We start from the raw sequence: 24,628 nt of genomic DNA on the forward strand, positions 1-24,628 counted from the left end.
GTCATCAGCTTCAGTAGAACAGAGTGGCATATCAAAGGCAGAAAATCCATTAGTTGTATTTTGACTGAAATTCTATCCTTTTCCAGGAAAGAAGAAAAATAAGAGCAAGTTGGCATAAAGTTTAGCTACATACTGCTCAAGGGAATAGTAATCCCCAGACTCCAGCTGAGGAAAAACAACAGCCCAATATCCTTCTACTTAACAAAAGTCATCAATAGCATCCTAAAGCATTTAACATATTAATGGAAAGAGCCATTGTTTCTTGCAGTGTAGTTCGGGTCTTTTGGGGTAATTGTTCTCAAAATTTTGTATATCACATAGCTGTGCAGTTTTCTTCTATAGGCAAATATGTCACAGATCAAACAGCTCTTAAAAAGGCAGATTTATCAAAATGTGAGTTTAGAGTTTAATACATAAACAACTCACCCATGTTCTATTCATTCTTATGGGGTTTTTAGAAGTGCATTTATCAATGGGTAAAAATCAAAGTTCACCACTTGATAAATACGCTTCTAAAAATACCATAGGAATGAATAGAACATGGGTGAGTTTTTCTGTGGTGAGCTATAATCTCACATTTTGATAAATCTGCCCCAAAGTGTCTTAACACATGTCATCCTCCCAGATCCTTCACTACGAGACAATAGAAGGCAGCAATGTCCTTCAAGAATCAACAACCTACATCTGCTTTTGGCTTCCACTTCTGGAAATCAAGTAACTGATGATACTGTAGAGTATATTGACTCTATGGGGTTGATTCACTAAAGGTTGATAAAACGAGTGCTATTTATAGCATGCGTTAAAGATTTTATCACTTCTTATTTTTTGCGACTTAACGCTTGATTCACTAAAAGAACACCTGTCATAATTAAGAAATGATGTTCTTTGCGTTATTTATCTCGCGGTGACATATTTTCAAGCACACTATATTTTACACAGTGCAGGATATATTACGCACGTAACCATTACTTTCTGAAAACTACTGTTCTGAAAATTACCATTTCCCTGAAAACTGGAGGGACTATAGGGCCAACACAGACTTGGAAAAAATACGACTGCAAACTCCATGTTGTGTTGCCAAAAGCTCACGAACCGCAATTTTCTTTAAGTACCTACCCTCTTTACCGCCTACCCCAAGTAGGTGTATGTATGGTGTTAATATTCGCACAGATTAACACAATATTTTGCGCGTTTAACGCTTCATTTGTGAATCATGCATCAGTACTATTTCTATTCGCTAATTAACGCAATGCATTAGAAATAACGCTTTGCGGTGATGGTTTTTTTTGCGCATGCGTTATGCGGATTAACGCATGCGAAATGACTTTGATGAATCAGTACTTATTTATCGCATGCTTTTTAATGCAAAAAAAGCATGCGATAAGCATTATCGACCTTTAGTGAATCGGCCCCTATGACTGTTATTATAAAGCACACTTTGATAGAAAGGAAAGTTGTTATCAACCAAGTCTGCGAATCATATGAAATCACTATGACTTCCAGATAACTGCTTTATCAACACAATTCTGTGGCAACACAAACTGTGTAGCAACATAAGATCATGGCAAGGGGTAGGGTGAAGACACTGTGAACGCTTTTTATAGAGGAACTGATGGTATTTCCTCACATAACAAACTAAAAAAAAATAGATGAAAGCTAGTCCTTTTTATTTAAAATAGAATACAAGAACAATTTCACAAACAGCCGCAGAATATTTATACACAAAAAGGGAACTAGGTTTTGATAGGCAGCAATAGGGGAAGGGACAATTTCATAGCTTTTCCTGAAAGTACAACGGCCAAGAGATATTTTGGTATTTCAGTATCTTCTGATTATACCTGTATAAAAGTAAACATTGGTAATCTATTAAACTAGGAGCAGTAGGTAGTATGACCTGTATACTTTGATAGATGGATGGATAAATTTTTGACCGAGGATAGACACTATCAGACTAGAACTTTAATAGACAATAGGTCCTATAACAATGTGACAGAAACAAAATTTGCTCCAGTTGCAGCAACAGCTATTAAATAGCAAACTTGTTATTACATTCCAACCAAAAGCAACTTCATATTACATTCCAACCAAAAGCAACTTCACCTACAGAAATTCTAGTGTCATTATGGTCTCCTGATCATTAGATGCAAAATGGTTAGCATTGCTACCTTGCAGCACCAGGGTCCAAGGTTCAATTCTAGCCAGGGTACTATATGCAAAGAGTATGTATGTTTTCTCTTTACTTGAGTAAGTTTCCATTAGCTACTTTAGTTTCCTCCCACACTCCAAAAACATACAGGAGGTTAATTCATTCCTAATAAAATTGACCATAGTGTGTATATGTAATCATGAACTTTGATAGTAAGCACTTTAATAAATAAGTATTTAGTTGTACCACATTTTGTTCTTTGTATCTTATACAGAGAGGCCTAAAGGATCCAAGCCTACAAAAGACATCATGTCAGGAACTTACCTGCCTGTGTTGCTTGCTGTTTGTATGTTCATCCCTATTTTATAATATATAGAGTTAAATAATTTCTAAGCCCTTTATGAAGGCTTAGGTAACATTACATACCACCGCAGGAGCTAGGAAATAAAAAAAAATATAAGATGGGGTTAGACAATACTTTACACCAGCAAGCCATCATAGGGCCCTCATATTTCAGACCTGGAAAAGAAGCACATTTTACCTCAGTTAGGACCTTTCAACCTGGCTCCTTCTCTGCTCTTGAGTCCCTCAAGAGACACTGCATTTGCTTTCTCTATTTTACACCCCTGGTGTCTGAGGTAGTCATTTACAAATTGTTATAAATGTATGAAGTACATTGAATGTATTAAGTGAATTTGCAATACTAACATGTTTTATTTCATTGCAAGGATACACAGTGATTCAAAGTGGCAGACTTTATATTAAATGTACCTAACAGTGGTGGTAACTGTGTGTCCCTTAAAGGGCATGTCAACCCCAAAAATAATTTTTTTGCATAATGAAAGAAAACATAATTCTAAGCAACTTTCCAATATGGAATAATTAAAAATTTGTAGCGTTTTAAAAGTTATTTGTAAATGTAATTGCTATTGAAAGCATTTGCTGAACTCCTGGTTGTTACATTTTAAACAATGTTGCAAAGGTCTTGCTTCTCCAGCAAGGCAGGTCTGTTAGTCTGCTGCCCTGTGTTACATTGTTTCAACAGTCTGAGCCACCAGGGCAGAGAACAGAAAAGGAAAGGCAAACACTGTTTCTAATAGCAATTATAAATACAAATAACTCAAAAACCATTACAAACTTGTAATAAATGTATATTGCAAAGCTGCGTAGAATTTTGGTTTCTTTTATTAGGCAAAAAATTATATTTTGAGTTGCCTTGTCCTTTAAATACAAATACATAGTAGCCATATTCTTGTAACAAGTACCACACAAAGCAACAGATCCTATTTTAAAGTAACAGAGGGACCTTTCTAAATGCAGCTGTCTTTGCAAAAGCTACACCTTAGCTACAGGGAGAAACAAACAAAAAATCTAGACAATGTGCAGCTTTTTACCACCTGATACACTATACATGATGATGAGAATGGTAAACTCTAATAACACAATAACCCTGAGTTCAACCCGATAAATGCTCTAAGCAGATGGATGCCGATAACAATTATGCGTCTGTAACTCTAGTCAACTGATAAGAATGACCTGAAAAAGAATACATACATGCATCAATACAAAATGGATCAAAAGAAAACTACAAAAGTTAAATGTTGACCTTTTATTGATGCAGATTTAAGGGTCTCCCTAATAGAGAGGAGACCTATCATTTCTACTGTGCACTACTATTCCCACCTATTGTAAAAGTTTTTAAAATCACATACAAGCAATATTGTCATTGAGTACAGTGCTTTAAATTTAGTGCTACCAGGAGCTGTGTACGATGAACAGAGATGAATGCCCACACGAGGGCAATGGCGTTCCAAATGCCCTGGTGCCATTACTAGAGTAGACATGTATTGTCATTAATATTTGCCACTTATAAATATTTAGCACTTAGCTCTCTGGTCACTCCCTCTCCTACTACCAAAAATGATTTAAACCACTTCCATAGTCAGAAAAACACCAGAAAAAAACTGAAATAAATTACAACTTACGGTTAAACTTTGAGTAAGTGCTTTTTTTCTATATTATATGTTTTCTAAATATCTTAAAAGGTATCTACAGAATCACCACAGGGGTCCATTGCAAAAGTCCCAGTGCAAAATAGCAATCTTTTGTGCTCATGCACCCAGCACTTGCGTCTGGGGCACTCCTGTAATCTACACATCTTTCCAGAGAGAATTAAAGTCTAATTCAAGGTGCAGAGTACAATGTTGTTAGGTACAAGGCAGTCTTTACTTAAAGTCTGCCATAAGGGGACATAGGGGTTTGGTGGGAGATGTACCTCCCCCAGCCCGCCCCTCAGAAAAGCAGCACTGCCGAATGCAGGCAGCACGGTATTCATTACGAAAGTGCAGATCAATTGCAGAGAGCAAGGATCTTCGCCTGTGTGCTTTCATGACAGGGTGCAAAGTGCAAAAGCACATTGTCCCCTGTACAATGTTTGTAAATGATCCTCTCACAATCTCCTGGCTTTAAATTCTGCATCCAAAATGGTCTACCCTTTCTACAGCTTTTTAAAATTTCCTTGTGTTATAAATGAGGTTGTTAATCCTGTTGTTTTTTCCTGGTAAAGTATCTTTTGTAGAATACTATGCTGGTGCATCAGATTACCCCTGAACACGCTGTGTTTTAATTAGATTGCCCATATTCATAAATACATTTAAAATATAACAATGGACATTGCTATTGTAAGACACAATGGGCCCGATTCACTAAAGTCCGAAATAAGGAGTGCTATTTATAGCATGCGTTAAAAATCTTTTCACTTCTTATTTTTCACTCGATTCACTAAAAGGACACTTGTCATAATTAAGAAGCGATGTTATTGGCGTTATTTATCTTATGATGACATATTTTCAAGCAATATATTACGCAGCGCACAAGATATTACGCAGCGTGCGATATATTACACAGAGCGCAATATATTACGCACATAACCATTACTTTCTGAAAACCACCATTTCCCTGAAAACTGGAGGATGCATCACTCTAGGGCCAACATATACTTGAAAAAATACGACTGCAAACTCCATGTTGTGTTGCCAATAGCTCACGAACCGCAATTTTCTTTAAGTACCGCCTGCCCCAAGTAGGGTTAATATTCACACAGATTAACACGATATTTTGCACGTTTAACGCTTCATATGTGTTTGTGAATCATGCGTTAGTACTATTTCTATTCGCTAATTAACGCAATGCGTTTTTTTTGTGCATGCGATATGCGGATTAACACGTGCGAAATGACTTTGATGAATCGGTACTTAATTATCGCATGCTTTTTAATGGAAAAAACTATGCGATAAGCGTTATTGACCTTTAGTGAATCGGCCCCTATAACGCTTATCGCATAGTTTTTTTCATTAAAATATGTCATCGTAAGATAAATAACGCCAAGAACATCGCTTCTTAATTATCACAAGTGTCCTTTTAGTGAATCGAGCGAAAAATAAGAAGTGATAAGATTTTTAACGCATGCTATAAATAGCACTCCTTATTTCGGACTTTAGTGAATCGGGCCCAATATATTTTCTTATAACCGCATTAGACACTTTATAACAGGCTTTTACGCAATTTACAATTCTGTTATTATTGCCATACTCTGTTAGGTAAGTGTGATAAGAAGGGATGTGTCACGGGCTGGCCCTTAAGTAGTTACTAACCTCGAAAACTAGCTAATTTTATCCTTTATGCAGTGACTAATGTGTTGTCAACAATAAAGCCTATGTACTGAATGATTGCTTAAACTGAGAGCAAACTTGTTTGCTTAGTGATTGCTTTCTGAGGGTTTCTATGTAGCAGATTTTAAGGGGCATTCCTGCAGGAAGGGCTTTAGCCAGTAAGGATGCAGGCTTTTAGCATACCCCTTGTGAAATCTGGAATTCATTAGTGGATGTAATGGCTTAAATACTTGCACTTGGTGACCAGGTTAATAAGAAAAATCCCATTTTAAGTGCCTGTAGAAAAAGATATATGTTTCAGTCATTGTAAATTACATAGTATGTGTTTATTGAGAATTTCCATGTGTTCAATGACTTATACATATTACATATATTTAATGTTCCCTCTAAGTTCTTCTAGACAATGTGAATAAAAATTTGCTTTGTGTGCATGTTTTAGGGCAATATTTTGCCTCGGTGCAAGTACTAAACAATGTGTGCATTCCACAATTTGTTGTACAGGGTTATGTTATAATTGGTGGCGTATGCCCAAGGCCAAGACTTTAAGGGAACACTACTTGTATTTCAGTCACTCATCTCAAATATCCTTTTTGCACCTCTTGGAGTCTCCTTAGACTTGACTTTGGTAACGTGTATTTATATAACATGTATTTCTATAAAAAAATCCTGTGGCCCTCTTAATACATGGTATCCACTGTGTGAGCCCCCTGAACTTCTATCTACTCTAGCTAGAAAGGCAATAGCATAAGCAGTATATATACAGCCTGTCTGTAGTTGTGCCATAGCTCAAGCCAAAATACTTGTAGAACCCCAGTTTAAAACAAATAGCAGACACATGGCAACTTGCAATTGTCAGAGGATGCTAGGAGTTGTAGTTAAATAATAATTGGAGGCTGCAGCTTGGTCAGACCTCATATATTTTTGTAGCAGTCCCTCCTACTCTGCAGATTCTATAGAGCATCTACTTATTCTGTCTAATCAGCCATACATGCATGTTTGATGTTTCTGAAATAGAAAAGGCCATTGCACACTATTCTGTGATTATGTAATTTTCAGACAAAAATAAAAAGCACAATTAATTATCACGAGGGTCTATAAGAATTTGACTTTTTATAGTTGGCATAATAACTGTTTATGGATAAAATAAAGTGTTTAAACCAAAATGCCAAAAATGAGAAAAAACTACAAAACCTTTTAGTGTTAATTTCCAAGGGGTGTACATTGTATGCCAGCTTTTCTATTCTTTGCCCCATTAGCCTGAATCTCTGGAATGGCATGCAGTAAAGAGAAGCAGCGGTTCTTCTTACTTCATCTGCCAATGTACCATGCACTGCCCAACCTAGTGCACAAAGGTGAACACAAAGACTGATATCAGACATATTGGTCTAGGTTCTTTGGCCACCAACCACAAATCACAAAAAGTGGAAAAGTGGCCCAAAGATACCAGGTTTTCCTCCAGCAGTAGCAAATGAGGTATTGTAGAAATTTTATAGTCATTGGTGAAGATCACGTACCTGCCTAAATTATCTTTTTATAAATGTTAGGGATCAGAACATTAGGATAATGTCTATGATTAAACGGAGATATGTCTTGCTGAAGTTATTTGGAGGCCTTCGTAGACAACATTTAATGAAGGAATTAATAACCAAGATATTTAAGATAACTAAGATATCTCTACAGACCTATTTTTTACAGTGGGGGAGTATAAAATGCTACAGCTGTTGTTTACTTGTTTACTTTTCAGAATCCACAAAAAGCTAAACACTGCAGGTTGGACTAGAAATAATGGGGCCCCATGAAAAGTATTTTGAAATATAGCCAATAAGGTTACTTTGCTATGTGCCTTCTGTGTTTTTTCCCCATATGCCAGGCAGTTTAGTTGTTATGTGGTGCAGGCCACATTATGTGGGTGAACACAGAAGTACAGTCTACAACAAGGATGCCCAAAAGGTAGATTGCGGTCTACCAGTAGATCACTTTAAAGTTTCTGCTAGACCTCAAGATGGAAAGCAGTGGGATGACATCCTGCCACTTCACTTTCCCCCCCCCCCCAGCATACTGGAGCTTCTGAGTGCGGCTGCTAAAGCCATCTGTCTTTGTAGTTTCATCCCAGTTTAGAAGATTGTCCCCACCGGGCTGCTGTATATATTTGTTCCCACTTTATATATGTTTCTGTGTGCAGACTACAAAGTGGGCCATGAAGAAGGGAAGTAAAAACTACTACAATCCTTTCACATTAAACTTGAAGTTGGCACTTGAATAATGTTATGTGGGCATTAAATGTGAATTTGGCAGTGCATTTATATATTGCTATGTGTATTTGTTAAACATCGATTGATACTTTTTCTTGCTTATTGCGCCAAATGATAGACGTAGCACTATTTTAACTGTTGTAGATCTCATGACGGAGGTCAGGTGGCAAGAGTAAATCACAGGGTAACAAAGTCTAGGAACCCCTGGTCTACAAGTACTACCCTTAGGCAAATGGCCCACATAGCAGTCCTATGGTGTTTTGCCCGATTATGTTTCCCACAATCAAAATGCCCAAGATCGCCTCACCTGTTACCAGCGGTTAAAAAGAAAAGCCGCCCTAAATGCAGGTAAACATTCTAATTGTAAGCGGCACACATATAGTTCTGACATTAATCTCATACCATCCTTAACAGAGAAAAGAGAACTAACCTAATCCACACAATATTTGTTTCTGAGATTTTCTTAGCATTCACTATTACAAAATTTCCAGTACAAAAATGAGGAAAAGAAGCACAAAAATTGCTAAAAATTGATTTCTTGTGATTCACCAGTTATATTTGTTCTAAATAAATGTGCAGAGACCAAAGTGATATGATATCAAGTTACTGAATGAGAAAACAGTTTATGTTCATAAAAGTCTCACTAGTAAGATAGTAACAATATATCACATAAGAGTCCCAAATAACCTGTAAAATATAAAAGTGGTGCATAGTAAAGTTTTCATTTAGAATTGGTGCTTAGTGATGTTGCTACTGTCACACGCCTGTACTATAATTTTAAAAAAAAAAAAATTCCCCCTGTTCTAAGTAGAATCACCCCAGAGTTCCATTGCCTGTGATCTTGGTCATGGAATTATTTTCTGAATACATTTTATAACAGGGGTACATTATTCCATTTACTATTTACATAATAATATTAAAGCAGTGACATCACTTGTGTATCACAAACAATAATGTACAGTAGATACATAAGATAATAGGGTCTGGGGCAAAACAGCTTGTGTTAAGCCACCATCATTTCTAACCCAGCAGCTCTGCAGCTATTACTGAACAGCTTCTGAATCCTGGAAGTTTTTGTTTAACTACAGTTGCCTATAAGTCAGCCCTGATGTAAAGCTATACTGTTACAGCCCCTTCCCCAAAAAAGGGACCAATCAGTGGGGAATAATGGAATCTCTTAAATCTTTCCTCCTGCATAAAACTGCACCACAGCTGGGCCCCACAGAGTCCAGGGTCATCGCTTTTGCAGTTCCCTTGCTAGAAATTGCTCTACTCCAACCAAATGTATAAGCATAGTAGAAACTACCTTAGATTTCTGTGGCCTTTCTAAATGCAGATGACCTCCAGCTTGCAGAAATAAATACATTATGGCTTAAATCCCCATATCTTTACCTGCCTTTTTCTTCAGCTGCCAGCTGTCCTTTACAGTTTTATTAGTGACAAAACCAGAGCAATTACATGCTAATCCTTGAATCTTGTACAACCTATTTCTCATCCAAGATAGAATATAATAAATCATAAACATCATAACACAAAGAGAACTTAACATATAAAGCTGTCCCAGTTGCAGATGTTCTGCAGGAAACTTCTCCCGGTCTCCTACTGCTCAGCTTAAACAACTGGACATTTATTTTTAACAATACATAAACAGCCCGGTGTGTCTTATAGTGCTGCCGTACAATCTTCAAAAGCTATAAGCAACTAAAGGTATTACCTTTTCTGGGCTTTGATTTATCTAATGTTTTACAATCTACAGGTAAAAATAATAAATATGTATGTTCTAAAAATTATGCAAAACTTTATGTGAATGCAGCTTATGTATATGGGAAATCATACAGAAGCTATCTACACTTAGATGGGCATTGCTGTGTTTTTTTTGTACAAAATAGTATGACATGGGAGCAATATTGTACTTTGTCTGTAACCCAGAACATATTCTACTGGCCATCAATTTTTTGCCAACATCCCTGTAGCATGTTTTGTTAGCAAGAACAAGAGCTGACAAAGCAAATAGTGTCCCCTTTTTAGCCAGGGTCTCATTCACTGAGGAATTTAAAAAAGAATTACTAAACTGCAAAGACAACTTGTAATTACTGTGTTGTTTGGTCTTACTGTACTACCTGTTGTGGTGACTAGGGTGTGAAGAATAGGGCCTTCCAGCATGCCCTCTCTTTGCATAAAGCTCAATCTAGATGTAAAACCTGGAGTCCAGGAACAACAAAGTTTGGGATTAGGAACTGCTTGTTTCTTAGGCACACACAAATGTTTGTATATACAGAATGCTCAGAAATTTGCAGAACTGAGAGTATAATGGCAGTTTGTATGAAAAGTGATACAAATCATGGTTAGTTCCTTCTCCCCTTTAATAATTTTAAAGGTGTCAGTGATATATTGTGTTAGATTAGAAAAGCATGCATATAGCAGACTAAAATGCTTATTTACTAGCACTAGTGCAAAAACAGACACAAATTGACATTTATTTTTACCCAGAGTGTGATAGTGGGCAACCACCAATAACGTGCCCTAATTTGTGCAATTTCCCAGCGTGGACGCCAATTAGCATTTGCTTTTAGAAATTGCTTCTAGGTTGTGGTTCAAGTGTCAAATCTGGTGGGACAGTGCATGCAGCATAAATAAGGCGTTATTGTGTGATTCACTAATCGTAGATGCATGTGAGTTGCATGTCTAAGAGCCACACTATAAGGGAACTCTAGCAGCTGCATATGAACAGTGCCAACGAACATCCTTTATAGCATTTGCCACTTACACTTGCATTAGTAGATCAGCCTTCTTGTGCATAACTGCAGTTAATCAGAGCAGGCCTAACCAGTGCCTTTTATTTTTAATATTGTTATTTATGAGTTGACAGAAACCTTTTACTTTTAGCCACTTTATAGCACTGTGCATTGTTTATAGTTACCCTAGTGTAGTCTATAGTTGCCACTTCATTAAGGTGAAGGAAATGTAAAATCACTGCCAAAATGTTAGGCATCCCCCAGTGATTGTATCTCTTCTTCTCCTTTAAACACATCATTATAATAATGATTTATTTATTTGTGCTTATTGTAATACTTTGTATTTATCTATTTTAATACCCCTGTTTATATTAATGTATTCTACTGTACAGCACTACGTACATAAGTAGCGATTTATAAATAAAGTTATACATAAAGTTATACATTATAAACCTAATCCTCCAGCATTAAAGTCTCTGGTTTACTTTGTGCTTGGTAATAGTGCTTCCAACCCTTGCCAGCTGAAGCCTTTTATTATATCAGTTATTAAATAATTTATCATTAGCAAATGCCATAAATTGCAGCCCTTCTTGAACAGCAGGAAGACTGAAGCGTATCTTGAAGAAAATAGACCCAGAAATTCCACATGAACACGGACTATGTGTCAGAAGTTCCTTCTTGTGAGAGTTCCATGTAAATAAAGAGCAGAAACGCTCCCTCCCTGAGCTGCAGGTATATGAAGGAGGAAGCATGTGACAGGGGCTTTTTCCTGTTCAAATCCCTTCACCAGATGGAGCCCCGAAACTGGTTTATAAAGCGCGTCCGGGCCGCTGTCTCTCTCCTGATTGGTGCGCGCCTCAGCCAACCAGCGAGCTCCTCTCCCAAACAATGCACACTGCCTTTGTATATGTGTGTGTGTGTGTAGCTGGCTTATGCTATTAGGTCTATTTTTGGCCGAGCCCCTCCTCCTGCCGATCTATTTCTGTCAGTCTGAGCTTGGGGCAGCGGTGGAAGCGGGTAGTGTGCACACCCAGCAGAAAGCAGCTCCTCACTCACAGGCATCGCACTGCAGCTCTGAGGCGCGCTGGGCACCGGCAGCTCCGCATTGGCTTCTCCTCCGCCTCCTCCTCTCAGACACAGAATTAGAGCTGCCACAGTGCTCACCCACGCTGCTCTCCTTCCGCGCTGGCTTGGTGGATGTGAAGCCAAACTTTTCTCCTTTTGCTTAAACTTTTCCTCCCTTCTGCCTGTGGGATTGTGGGAATCGCTGTTGCACTGAAGCTGTGGATCTGGGATGTTTCCTGCCTAACCCTTATTGCTGGATTGTGTTCTGGAGTCCTGTTGCTCGCCTGCCTTGCCCGTTGCCCTCAAACTGCCCCTTTGCCCCAGCTGTGTAGATAATGGTGAAGGGGTTCCAGGGTAGGGGGGGTAGGGCACTCTGAAATAAACCTGCATTCATGCTACTGACCGTACATGTGACCTGCAGCCTCCAGCACTGAGTCTCCAAGGTACCAGGTGACTTTGCATTTACATGATCTGCACAATAAGTACCATAGGTTCTGATGGGCTGTCTTGGAAAAGGAACCAGGTTGGAAACTCTGCATGGCCCTGCTGAATAGCACCCCTGATATTAGGGGACCCACACTTCCTGGGTCATTCTCTGTGTATTAAATCTTTGCCTTCTTTGCACCTGGAAGGGCCTGGTACACACAGGACAAGGGGACTGTGGGCCCTTTGCCATCTCTTCGCACACTCGCCTCCATGCCTGGATTACATCAAATGCTAAACACCATTTACGAGGCTGATTCCGCTTCTTCCACAGATGGCATCAGACGGGGCGAGTCGGGGCTGAGGTTTGGCCACAAGAGCGGTGCTACTGGAGCAGGTAGGACACATGCTGCCCATCAATAAACTCTTTTCTGGTTTAGTTTTATTTGTTCAGAGATTGATGGATATTAGCAATAATTTTATTTAATGTTTTCATACCAGTAGTAAGCTTTCTGCTGTTGTTGAACTACAACTTCTAGAAAAGGGCTTCTGGGAGTTGCGGTCTAACAGCAGACAAACAAGTTAGGCATCTATTTTTTGCTCTTTCCTCTCCTAAAGCGTTGTGTCTAGCTACTATAATTTTATATAAATCTGTCCTTTCTTGGTTATTATTATTTGTAGCAATATTATTATAAATAAAGCACCACCTTAATAAAGTACAGTGTGACCTATGACTGCAAACTAGAACAATAAGAGAAGGCAGTGCTGTGCAACATTTTACACGTAGTAGCCCAATTATTTGTCACTTTATGTTGAAGGGTCAGATTAAATTATAATGATAATGTTACTCTAAGAAGTTTATAGAGACCTTGGATAAATGGACTTACCATAAAAATCTAAGGGGACAGATTTTGCCCAAAGGCCTCAGTGGGTCAGCCTTGATCTAGATTCAACAGTCAGTCAGTTTGCAGGCCTTTAGCTATGGAACTGCAATCAACTGCAGAGTTATTACAAAAGAATGATGGGAGTTGTAGTTTACCAAACAAAGCTAGTGATTATGCAAAAAGCAAAGTTTGTGGTCATTTGTTTTACATTGTTCTTCTGTTGGATCATGAATTAAAATGAACAAAAAATTATATTTTGAAATAATATATTATTTAGCATTACCCCTAAGAACATGATGGAAAACCCTGTTTTACATTGCTAAACTTGTTTCTGTCCCAGGGGCTTGCAGTTGCAGGTTTTGGAGGCTATAGCAAAGTAAGATTAATATTTAACAATTGGCTGATATGAATATTAAATTGTGGTCCCCCTGAGTCGGGGACAAGCCCTGTGGAAAACGTAATTTTTAGATTTGCATAGAAATTGCTGTAAAGTGTCTTATTTTGGACTATTAATGTAAGACCGCTGAAGCTCTTGATTTATCTTAAATACTTCTTGTTGATGCTTTGCTGTATCTGTGGCATATAGAGTTAAAAGCAAACACTTCTATCACTCGCCCCACTGTTACATCTGTCTTATTGGACTGATACAAACTCAAGCGGGTGTGGTTATATAATGTAATAATATAATGAGACTATGCTGTAAATGACTACTATTTTGAGACCCAGCCTGACGATTCTACCCAAGCTCAATATGCCCTCGGCTAGGCACTAATGCCAGAGAATAAGTAGCCTGGTGCACAGCACTGTGTTTTACCTAAATATTGTCATAATATGCAGTAAAGCAAACGGTTAAAAAAACAAACAAAAAAAACCTTTGCTAGAGAGATTGCAATGACATGGGAACAGGATCGATCAACTTACAGGCCCTAAAGCCGAAACAGGATGGGCCTGTGACCTTTAAATCTTGCTCTTCCTGCTACCGTACATTGCATGAATGGCATAAAAATAACCATAACAATGTAAGGGCAGGACCATTCCCACAAGACATAGGCTGGACATTCAAATATAGTTTAGTGCCTTTCTTACAGGAATGATCTTTTTGTCATCCTGGGCCAGGCTGATTGATTCTACAACTCTGACCTTTGCATATTATTGTTTTATTATGTAATGTGTCACATGGCCTCCCTAGATAAATACAACAAAGCAGACTGAAGTGTGCGTTAAGGAGGCCATTTATGGAAGCCTCTTTCATCCTAACTCATGGCGAGAAAGTCTGTTGCCATTCTGCTCATTGTGACTTACAGAAGCTGTTACATATTTATGTACGTTGTTAGTTTGTTTCATGTGGATACAACCTCTGCAGCTGGGAAGTTTTAAGGTATCTAAAGATCTGCAACTTATTAAATAGCCTAAAGCTCTGCCTCATAGAGAGCAGTTGGCTATGATGGCACTGGTAGAGCTTTAAGTCTTACAGTGCGTGCTTCCTTTAACTATATCGCTGCCAGCACTATAGCTTGCTGCCCTAATAGTGTTGCACGCAAGAGTGACCACAGCAGCCATGTATACCTAGGCGTATAGCAAAAGCAACCAAATGGTGGCTCTCAGGGGTCACTGTTGCATGCAACACCATAAGGTTAGCAAGTTACATTGCTGCCAGTGATATGGTTAAAGAAGCACATTATAAGACAAGTATGTAATTAAGACATTTTGGGCAAGTGTAGCGATGAGGCTTTGAGTTCTGAGTACTTCCTCCTTCAGGACAAATTATTTTTATTCTCTCACTTCCTGCCCCATGTGTTCTGGCAGATGCATACCTGCACTCGGTTGCTCGGCCTAGCCTAAAGCACATTACTGAGAACAAAAGAGAAAAATTCCCATGAATTCTGTTTTTTAGCAGGCTTTTATGTTGAGATTCACTTTTGCTCCTGATTATTCAAGTTACTAGTAACTTGTTAATACTACAAGTTAGTAGAATTGTTGTCTTATACAGTGCACAATACAGAATTGAATCTGAGACTTTTATTTTCCTGTGAAGGTTTGTTTTAGATTAGCTTGTGCATTTGATAAGGAAACAAATTTATTTTTTCTTTAGCTGTAATATTGGTGTGTAGGCAGCCATCTCAGTGCATTGTGCTTGATTCTGAGCTTTCAGAAAAAGCCAGAGCTACACATTAGAACTGCTTTCAGGTAACCTATTGTTTCTCCTACTCACATGTAACTGGATGTGTCCCAACCCGGACTTTGATTTCTTACTGTTGAGTGCTATTCGGATATCTACTGGCAACTGCTATCTTGCTCCCTTCCCATTGTTCTGCTGATTGGCTGCTGCGAGGGTGGGATTTCACTCCAACTTGCAGCACAGCAGTAAACTGAAGTTTATCAGAGTACAAATCACATGGCTGTAGCACACTGGGAAATGAAAAATACGGCTAGCCCCATGTGGAACTTCTATTATCTTAAAGCAGTAACTTGTACTTGATCCCATCTAAGATATAATTAATACTTATTGGAGGCAAAGCAATCTTATTCAGTTGACTTTGAAATGATTTTTCATTAGACTTTAGGTATATAGATCCAAATTACGGAAACACCCCAGGTCCTAAGCATTCTGGATAAAAGGTCCTATACTTGTGCTCCCTGCAGGGCACCACCAAAGGAATTCACCCTGTCTGCATTGTTGCCTTAGGGCAGTGGATACAGGGAGATTAGTCGCCCCACAATAAATCTTTATTGCTGCGGGCGACTAATCTCGCTGCAATGCCATCCCTTCGGCAAGAATGTAAATCACTGGTGGGATGGCATATGCGTTGCTACGATTTGCCAAAGTCGGCCGAAGTTGAGGAAACTAAATCTAAACTGGAGTTGATAAAGGGCAGAACTGTGAACTTTGAATTGCTACAACATTTTATCTGCAGTTAATGAATCACAAACTCACACTGAACAAAACCTTTTCTTTGTGTTGTTTTTATCTTTGTGTTACTATGTTTGGAGACATATTTAAGATTGCGAAAAACTTGACTGATAAATATGATAGCTTATTATAGCGATCTCATGGCAGTCTTATTTCCCCCAGTATGATAAATGCTATTCACCCTTGTAACTGAGATTGTTATGAACAAATCCAAGCAGCTCTGCTGGCTGAGGATGCTGGGATTTCTAGCTTGAAGCAACTTGGGGTACAATTTTCATGTATCTCTGACAGAGTTTTCATGATGGTAGGGTTGCTGGACACAGCATTTCAACCACAACTGTAGAGCCGTAGGTTGGGCTAACATTTATAAGTGCTGTCTACCTTGATAAACAGAGGTAGTGTTTAAAAGTACACATAAAATTCCTGTTTGCACTTGTACTGCAGTTTATAGCCTATAATTTATATGCTCGTTTTGTTCTTTTACTTGCTACTGAAGCTAGTTGTGGACTTGTAGAACTGGAGCTTGGGAGCAAATGCCCAAAAGGGAATAGGTTTTTTTTTTTTTTTTTTTATAACCCACGTTTTTCAGTGTCCTAAATTTCTCAGCAGTGTCTCTGTCCTTTTAGAGCTTACAGTACAGGTAGATTTAAGTGAAAAGCAGATGTTACAGAAATCATACTAGTGTTACAGTGGCTAATGATTTGGGAAAATTCACTTCAAATGTGCTAGCTTGTAGGGATGGATAGTGTAGCCTGATGCCTGGGTGCTTTGTGATTGCTGTGTGTATTAGTTAATTATAACCATAATGGCTTCAGACAGAAAAAAAAATTGCCCATCAGCTGACCTGGATTGTAGATGGGACTGCAATCCTCATTTGATCTTAGGATCATGGGACAAATTTTGGCTAGCTTGGCCAACAATAGGGAATTCACCTCCATGTGTCATCCACCATTGATTTTATGATATGAAACTACCACCATGCTAACATTCTCCATTTGTGGGTTTCCTTTTGATCTATGTTGCACCATTACTGGCAACATGTGGCATGGCAAGAACATGACATAGAAAAGAGCAGTGGGCTTAAGTGGACAGCATTGAACTGTATAGTGGGCATTGCTTTTGTACTGTGGCTGGCAGATGTCAAGGTTGGTTGATAAAAGAATCAAATCATTAGATTTTTTTAAATGCATTCTCATCGTATATGTTCCAATAGACTAAAAAAAACTCTTTTGCCCAGTTGTGTGCCAGTCTCAATGAAGGCCTCTATATATGAATCATAAACTATATGAGCTGCATGCATCTCCTAAGGTCAAGTTGCAAATAATAATGGGATCTGTTTACTGATATTGAGGAAGTGCTACAAAATTTCCAGCATATAGTGACTATGCTGATAAAAATCATGATTATGATATGTCAAGATAAAATAAGATAAAAAATATTGTCTTATTCTGCCCCGTGGCCTTTGTTTGAGCCTGTACGGTGTGCCAGCTAAATTAATGGCATTGTTGAAGGTTGCATGCATTACTCATCTGAAACAAACCTTTGTTACCCCTTATCACTGTGACACAAGTTTATTTCTGGTGCTTTTTAGTTACAGGAGATATAACAGACAGTTGTGCATCTGCAGCTTCCTGTTAGACTTTGCATCTCGGCACAGTGTTTCTATAAATTCCTCAATGAGGTGCTGATATAGAATCCAGGAGATGGGAAAGGTTTCTCAAGTTAACTGGCACTAATATCAAATATTCATGGGAATCATACTAATATTCAAAAACATTTTGAGAGAAAGGGGGACCTGCAGCTCCTTATGTGTGTGGAACACTTCTCCTGTGGCTGGACTGTCATCTGGACCAGACAGGCATCAGATGCTACTGGGAGTTGAAATTCTCTGAAAAGTGGAGTACCACAGTCTGTGGAAAAGTGTGTTACAGAAGCATTTTACACTTGAATTTTAAATTGTGCAGAGTAGTTAAATCAAAAGCACTTTTACTTTATACGTAATTCCAGACAGTTAAGGGGGTCATACAAGAACTGATAACCTGACTGATATCTGACCGAAAATTAACTAGATGTCAATCGGACACGTTTAAAAATTCTGTTGGTTCGAAAAGGACATCTGCTTGTTAATGTGTTCCTTGCCCTTACTGCCTGCATACTGTCCATGTGATTCGATCGTTTGACCTGAGGCCCAAATGATCAGATCAATCTGATATTGCTTACCTCAAGCTGGGCATATTGGGAAAAGATCCGCTTGTGGCCAGCTTTAGTCAGATTACTCTCTTTCTCCCTTAAACCCCATGTATATGGAACATTTCCTTGTAAACCTTTTTTGTACAGAGCTGATTTGTAATAGCAAAACCCTGACTAAAGTGTAAGAAACATGATTTTTTTTATTAAAAGTATAGACAAAACACTAGGCCTGTTTATTTAGTATTTTAACATTAATAAAATTATAATTAAAACCTAATTTTGCAGCAAAATCAAATAAATGTTTTCAACCCTGCTGGTTCTGTAAGTTTCCAAAGAGGTGGTACATACCCCTATATAGGTAAGAGTTACATACCCCTATAAAGGAAATAAAACCCTCTCTTGGTTGGTAAATTGCTGCTTGGTTAGCAGAAATAGGTTAATGGATGCCTCTGTTGTGCTCCGGTCTAGATCTTCCCATGAGATTGTGGCTCAGGCTCTGAACTCTGTGATCTCCCCAGTTTAACTGCTATATCTCTGCTGATGTCAGTTTGTGCCACTTGCTACTACTGCTTATATGCATATCTTGGGCAATAAAAGGAGGCTCCAAGCTTTGCTTTCAGCCATCCCTATGCATTGTGTTTATAACACAAGCAACCTTCGATCCTCCTTTCTTCCACCTCATGACTTCATACAGACCTTTTGGCATGGCTTTAATCCTTGATAGAATTCAGTTCTTAGCTATTGTGTCACATAACATGCTTCTGGCTAATCCATGTCCGATTTAAACCGTGACCAGGAGACAGCATGGTATGGTACCATAATTTTTTGCATTATATTGTTCAGTAATGTGCTTGTATGTTCCATTAAAAATTCAGAGGTTAATTGGATGGTGACCAGATTTCAATGGGCAAGTGTCCATCCTATAATCAGCTGCCTGGCACCTGTATCAGGGTGTTGGCTAATATTGCAAGGGCTGGATCAGTATCAGTAATGTTGGGTAACAATGCCCTTGAGGTGCTAGCGCGCATTATCTCACCTAATCCAGCAAAGCTTGTGAAATATAATAGTAAGCTTGCTAATTATTCCACCCTCAGCTAACGCTTCCCAGAATTCAATTTAACCAAGTATTTACATTTTGTATACAAATACAGCTTTCCCTCACCTATGTTATAATGGCGGTAAGGGTCAAACTACCTAAGCAGAACAAATAGTTGATTGGATGCTATGAAACAGGGAGTTATGCCAGCTGATGGTGTACCTCTATTATCTTGAAAAAGGGTAGGTTCTTTCCTTAAGCAATTTTCAACCTGTAAACGCATACTGTCTGCCTGACTTACTCTATTTGGCAGAATGCTGAGACTGTTCCCTTCGTGACAATGAAGATTTAAATAAGCAGATCATGACCATGAGCACATGATTTCATCCTGGCCCTTAACAAGCAGAGAGGAAATGTTATGGCTGGTGGTTTCCAACATAAAGTTTTGAGACATTTCTTGAGAATTTCTTACATCCCCTTGACAAACTAGAGGCTTAATAATAGTAATTATTCAAAAAATGAATTTAAATTAAAAGCTGACACTGAAGTCATTACAGCAGCCTTTTTGGGATCACGAAGTAGATAATTTGCTGACCTTTTGATCTATGTTATACTATACATTGCATTGCGTAGGCTTCATGTTCTCCAATCTTTCGGCTAAACAATTGAGTGCTGCTTGATCTGCAAACTGGCCAAGCCAATCTTTAGGCTACTTTAGTAAGACAGCTAGAAAAACCCATTTTCCTGTCAATTTCCTCAGCATCCACCTGTTATATTTCAAGTAAACTTTGTCAGCCAAGCAAAAAAGCTTAATAAATTCTGCTGTAATTTATTTAATAAGCTCTGCAAGGTAAAAGCTGTTTTAATACTGACTCTAGAAAGGATAAGAAACAGCCACCAGCAAAAGACATAGGGCGGTGGGAGTTGTAGTTTACCGTTCTAACAACCATCACTTCTAAGTTAGAGGCAGGTGCCTCTGCGCTCAGTCTTCCTGCTGTGTTCCCTGAGAGATTTTGCAAAGTACCAATTAATGTATTATTAAAGCTTTTCTTGGCTTGGCTTTTGCCTGTGCACCTTTAATTAGATTAGTGGATATGCCGGTATTGGCAGTACTAAACATTACACTCTTGTTCTTCGGCTTGCATTATTATTTATTAGACAGAGGCGTGTTCTCACTCGTTCTGTTCCTGAGATGAGGCCAGACAAGGTGCAGTGGGAGCCAGTCATTTTATTTTTAGGATCCATAGGGGGAATGTATGTGAACAAATATAAGAAACTTACCCAAGGGAGGATATTTAGAAGTCTTTGCTTCCCCTTTGTCACGAGTGCCATATGATTATTTTTTATCTTTTATTCTCTATTCTTTAGTAGTAACAGTTTAAATGAAGCTTTGCTTTTTTAGATTTAAATATAAATGCATAATAGATATAAATGACGGGTTCACCAACGGTTTCTCTGCTAAAATACATCTCCGCTAAAATACATCTCCAAGCATCCATTTCTTCTCTGCAATTCATGCCCAGTAAAGCAGCAGGTACAAGAAGAACTTCAGAAACCCTACTGAGACATCTGGGTCGGCTTGTCATTACTTGTCATTACTTGTCATCTACATGATTTTACCTCGCCCTTCAACCACTTTGATGTCCATGCCAGTGGTGATTGCTCTGTATCATTCAGCTCTCAATGGAAACAAAGATCTAAGAGCTTGTCTAATATACTATAAAGAATTAAACTCTATGGATTGAGAGCTCTGTGTCTCTCCAGTATTTGTCTGGGGACTGAGGTTGTTTTAGGATCTAGACATGTTCTACAATTATAGAGAGGAAGAAGGTGATGATGACTCTCATAACAATAGATGAATAGGGAAAGTGACATTACTGTTATCCTTTGTATAGCACTGCTATGAAAAGAACTGGAAATGGTACACTATATCCAATAATGTTGTACTGTGGGAAATCAGGTTGTATAGTTAAAAATGGATAAGCACATGCTCACCCCACTATAATGCGGGCATTATAAAGGGATGTGATTAAGGCCTATCCATCTAAGCTAATGGGTCTTATGCAGTAATCATTTGCCCCAGTCTAGTAACTAAACAATTGCGTTGTTAGTTTTTACTATTCTAACTACTTTAGACAAGTAAAATGTTGTTGTGGGTTATTGGATGAGGCAAAATACTTGCATAGTATTATCCTTTTTTGTATTTTTTTTTGCTTGTTTTGTTTTTGGCATACATCTGTTCTCTACATTTTTAGCTTTGTGTTGATGGTGGAGAATACCCATATTATGCATATTCTAAAAACAAACAAATGCATTTTCACGGGTCTTTTTGTTGCAGGGTTAAAAACCCTTAGAAGAGGAAGCCTTAAAAAACAGAGGCTATTTATGGGAAATTTACCCATATTTGTGCCTATTGTACCCCCAATTAGTAACATTTGTTTCAGTTTAATGGTTCAGTTTTGTGTTGACAGATGTTTGTGATTGGTAGGCGTAATTATTATTCCACAATGTTCGATAACTGTTGTTTGCTTTGTGTTAAAACTGAAGTGCCCATTTTCCTCTTTAGCTAATGACTGATGGAGAAAAAGTGAAAATATTGAAACAGGAGATAGTGAAAATATGAATGCAATTGCTAGAATAGTTAACATTTTTTGAACTAACGTCATTAAAAGACCTAATGACCTTTAAGTTTTGGAACTGCACAGAGCTAGCTCATGTTTTTCTAACCTTCCACTGGATTATGCTTCATTTCATATAAATAATATTATTTATATTCTAATTTTGTTATATTTATATTATAATATTTATCTGCAATACTGTATATCATTGAGCTAGATCCCTTAACAGCATATTATTCAGCGGGAGGGCCTCATACTTCATGCTTCTCATATCTGTAGCCACAGGACAGATACACATATCTCTAGTTAAGCTGGTATATATGGCTGTGTTAATTTACAGCAGCGCTTCCCTAAGCTGCAGCTATGCTTTTTAGTTTGCAGATGTTTTAGTGCAACGTTTATAAGCTTTTTTGCGTGACAGTAAAACATAAAAGTATACTGAACCTATGCAGACTAGGCTCAACTGCATTGAGTTGAGCTTACTGGCCTGAACCAATGCACATTATGCTGATAATGGAACACTCCAGTGCTTCAGTGCAAACCTACCCTTATTTTTGCTGTTGCGGTGATTCTTCTTTTGTTCACCATACAGTGAGAGAGACTGTATAATGTCTTTTACCATAAATTACTCAACAAGAAAAGTTTAAAGTATGATAACAGATGTTGTTTGAATGCACCAGCCACAACATTGGTTGGAGTTCCCTACATTCAGAAGTGCTTATAGTGATGGCTGAAAGTTACGTCCCTAAGCCTGCTTGCATAGCATCGGAAATAACTTGTGAAATGCATCTGTACTGCTAATTTTTCTTAACTCTGTTTGCAAGGTACAACAGCAATATTTTACTGATTTCCCTTGGGCAGGTATCCTTTATTTCTGCCTAGGGAAGGCAAAAAAAAAAAAATGTTGTTCTTGACTGAAAGAATGAGTAATAGTAAAGAATGTATAACAGTTAAAATATGTATCTTCACAATCACTTGGCCTATGCACAGACTGCATGGATACTCTAAATAGATACATTTGATTTAGTTTCTGCTTTTGGTTACCTTTGTTTTTTTGCTCCTAGGCTTTAAAACTTGCTGTCTTATGTGAGATATTCAGTTTTATACAATTATAACTACTTTAAAAAAACTACTTTACTTACTTAACATTGCAAATTTTTCTAAGTACAAAAGGAACTTTATTTAAATGAGTCAAACGATGGAAAGCTTTACTCTTCGTCAGTGGTTCAACATTCCCATTTAACACCTTTGAAGAAATTTGCTGAATGATTTGTATTCCAGATCGGTCTGAAATGTCTCCCAAGAAGACAAACTCTCTCCAGCTGTTGAGAAGTGTCTCTCAGCCCCAAGTGTACAGTAGCTGTCTTTTATACCTCTCACTTTTAACATGCCACTTCTCGGCACTACTCATTTAAACCCCACTCTTCAAGTTGTTCTAAATAACCTGTCATGTGTCTGACAGCACTGGATTGTAAGAGTCAAGAATAGATCCCATTTGTTAGAAGAGCTTGGAGCTTCCTGTTGCCTTAGGGAAGAGCAAATTATAACTAGTCATTGCATGAATCATAGGGACGTTAAAGGGGTTGTTCACCTTTGCGCTAACTTTTAGTATGATGTAGAGCAGTGCTGTCCAACTTCTGTTGTACCGAGGGCCGGAATTTTTCCGACCTATGTGGTGGAGGGCCGATAATGGAAGCCAGTTTTGACCACTCCCCTTTTTGAAACCGCACCCACTTGAAACCACACCCATGTTATCACATGACCATACCCATATTAATGGTTGTAGTACAGCAAAAACCTGCCATACTCTGCCTGCCCTACCCTGCCTGTGTGTGCCATACTCTGCCTTCCCTAACCTGCCTGTGTGCCATACTTTCACTGTGTGTGCCATTCTTGGCTGGTTTGTGCCATACTTGGCCTGTGTGTGCCATACTCTGCCTTCCCTACCCTGTCTGCGTGTGCCATACTTTCACTGTGTTTGCCATTCTTGGCTGGTTTGTGCCATACTTGGCCTGTGTGTGCCATACTCTGCCTGTGTATGCCATACTCTGCCTGTGTGTGCCATACTCTGCTTTCCCTATGCTGCCTGTGTGTATGGCACACACAGCCTACAGTGACACAATGCTGGCACTGCTCCTACAGTCTGCACAATAACTATATATTAAAAAACTTTTTAATTGAAGTACCACCTCAGTTCTTTTTGTAGTGTGCAGGGATTATTTGTGGGTTTCTACTGCTCCTGAGGTGTGAACAGGGGAACAATGGGAGTGATTACAGCCTGAGCCTGAGGTGTGAACACTGCAGGGGGTAAACAATGCAGAGATTAAAAGGTGTGAACAACACAGGGAATTACATATTTAAACAATACAGAGGGATTACAGCCTGAATCTGAGGTGAGAACCATGCAGGGGGGGCAGTTAATCTCAGTACTGATACCATTTAAAGTTTACACAAGAGTAAGCCATCAAAGCAGCCAGACAGGTGGGGGGCCACACAGAGGGGGGCCGCCAGTTGGACAGCACTGATGTAGAGTAATATTCTGAGACAGTTGCAATTAGTCTTCATTTTTTATTATTTGTAGTTTTTATTTTAGTTATTTCATTTTCAGTTCAGGAAACTCTCTGGTTTGGATTTTTAGCAGTTACCAGGGAGTGGTTTGGATGAGAGACTTGTATAAATAGGAGAGAGCCTAAATAG

At 38.5% G+C, this 24,628-nt stretch overlaps 1 protein-coding gene across 4 annotated transcripts in view; it reads left to right on the top strand.

The window, feature by feature from the left end:
* hdac7 (histone deacetylase 7) overlaps positions 1-24,628 on the top strand; it is a 189,916-nt gene that overhangs the window by 104,469 nt on the left and 60,819 nt on the right. For 2 of the 4 annotated variants that reach the window (XM_002935655.5, XM_004911915.4), the window contains exon 1: positions 11,653-12,689. The exons of 1 other annotated variant lie outside the window; for it this stretch is intronic. In XM_002935655.5, coding sequence (XP_002935701.3) covers positions 12,566-12,689 — 124 coding nt within the window. In that variant the 5' untranslated portion in view covers positions 11,653-12,565. Of the gene's footprint in view, positions 1-11,652; positions 12,690-24,628 lie in introns of those variants that run through there. One more of the 4 variants, XM_004911916.4, reaches the window with a different exon arrangement.

The sequence above is a fragment of the Xenopus tropicalis genome, chromosome 2 (genome assembly GCF_000004195.4).
Source record: "Xenopus tropicalis strain Nigerian chromosome 2, UCB_Xtro_10.0, whole genome shotgun sequence".
Classification (NCBI taxonomy): domain Eukaryota; kingdom Metazoa; phylum Chordata; class Amphibia; order Anura; family Pipidae; genus Xenopus; species Xenopus tropicalis.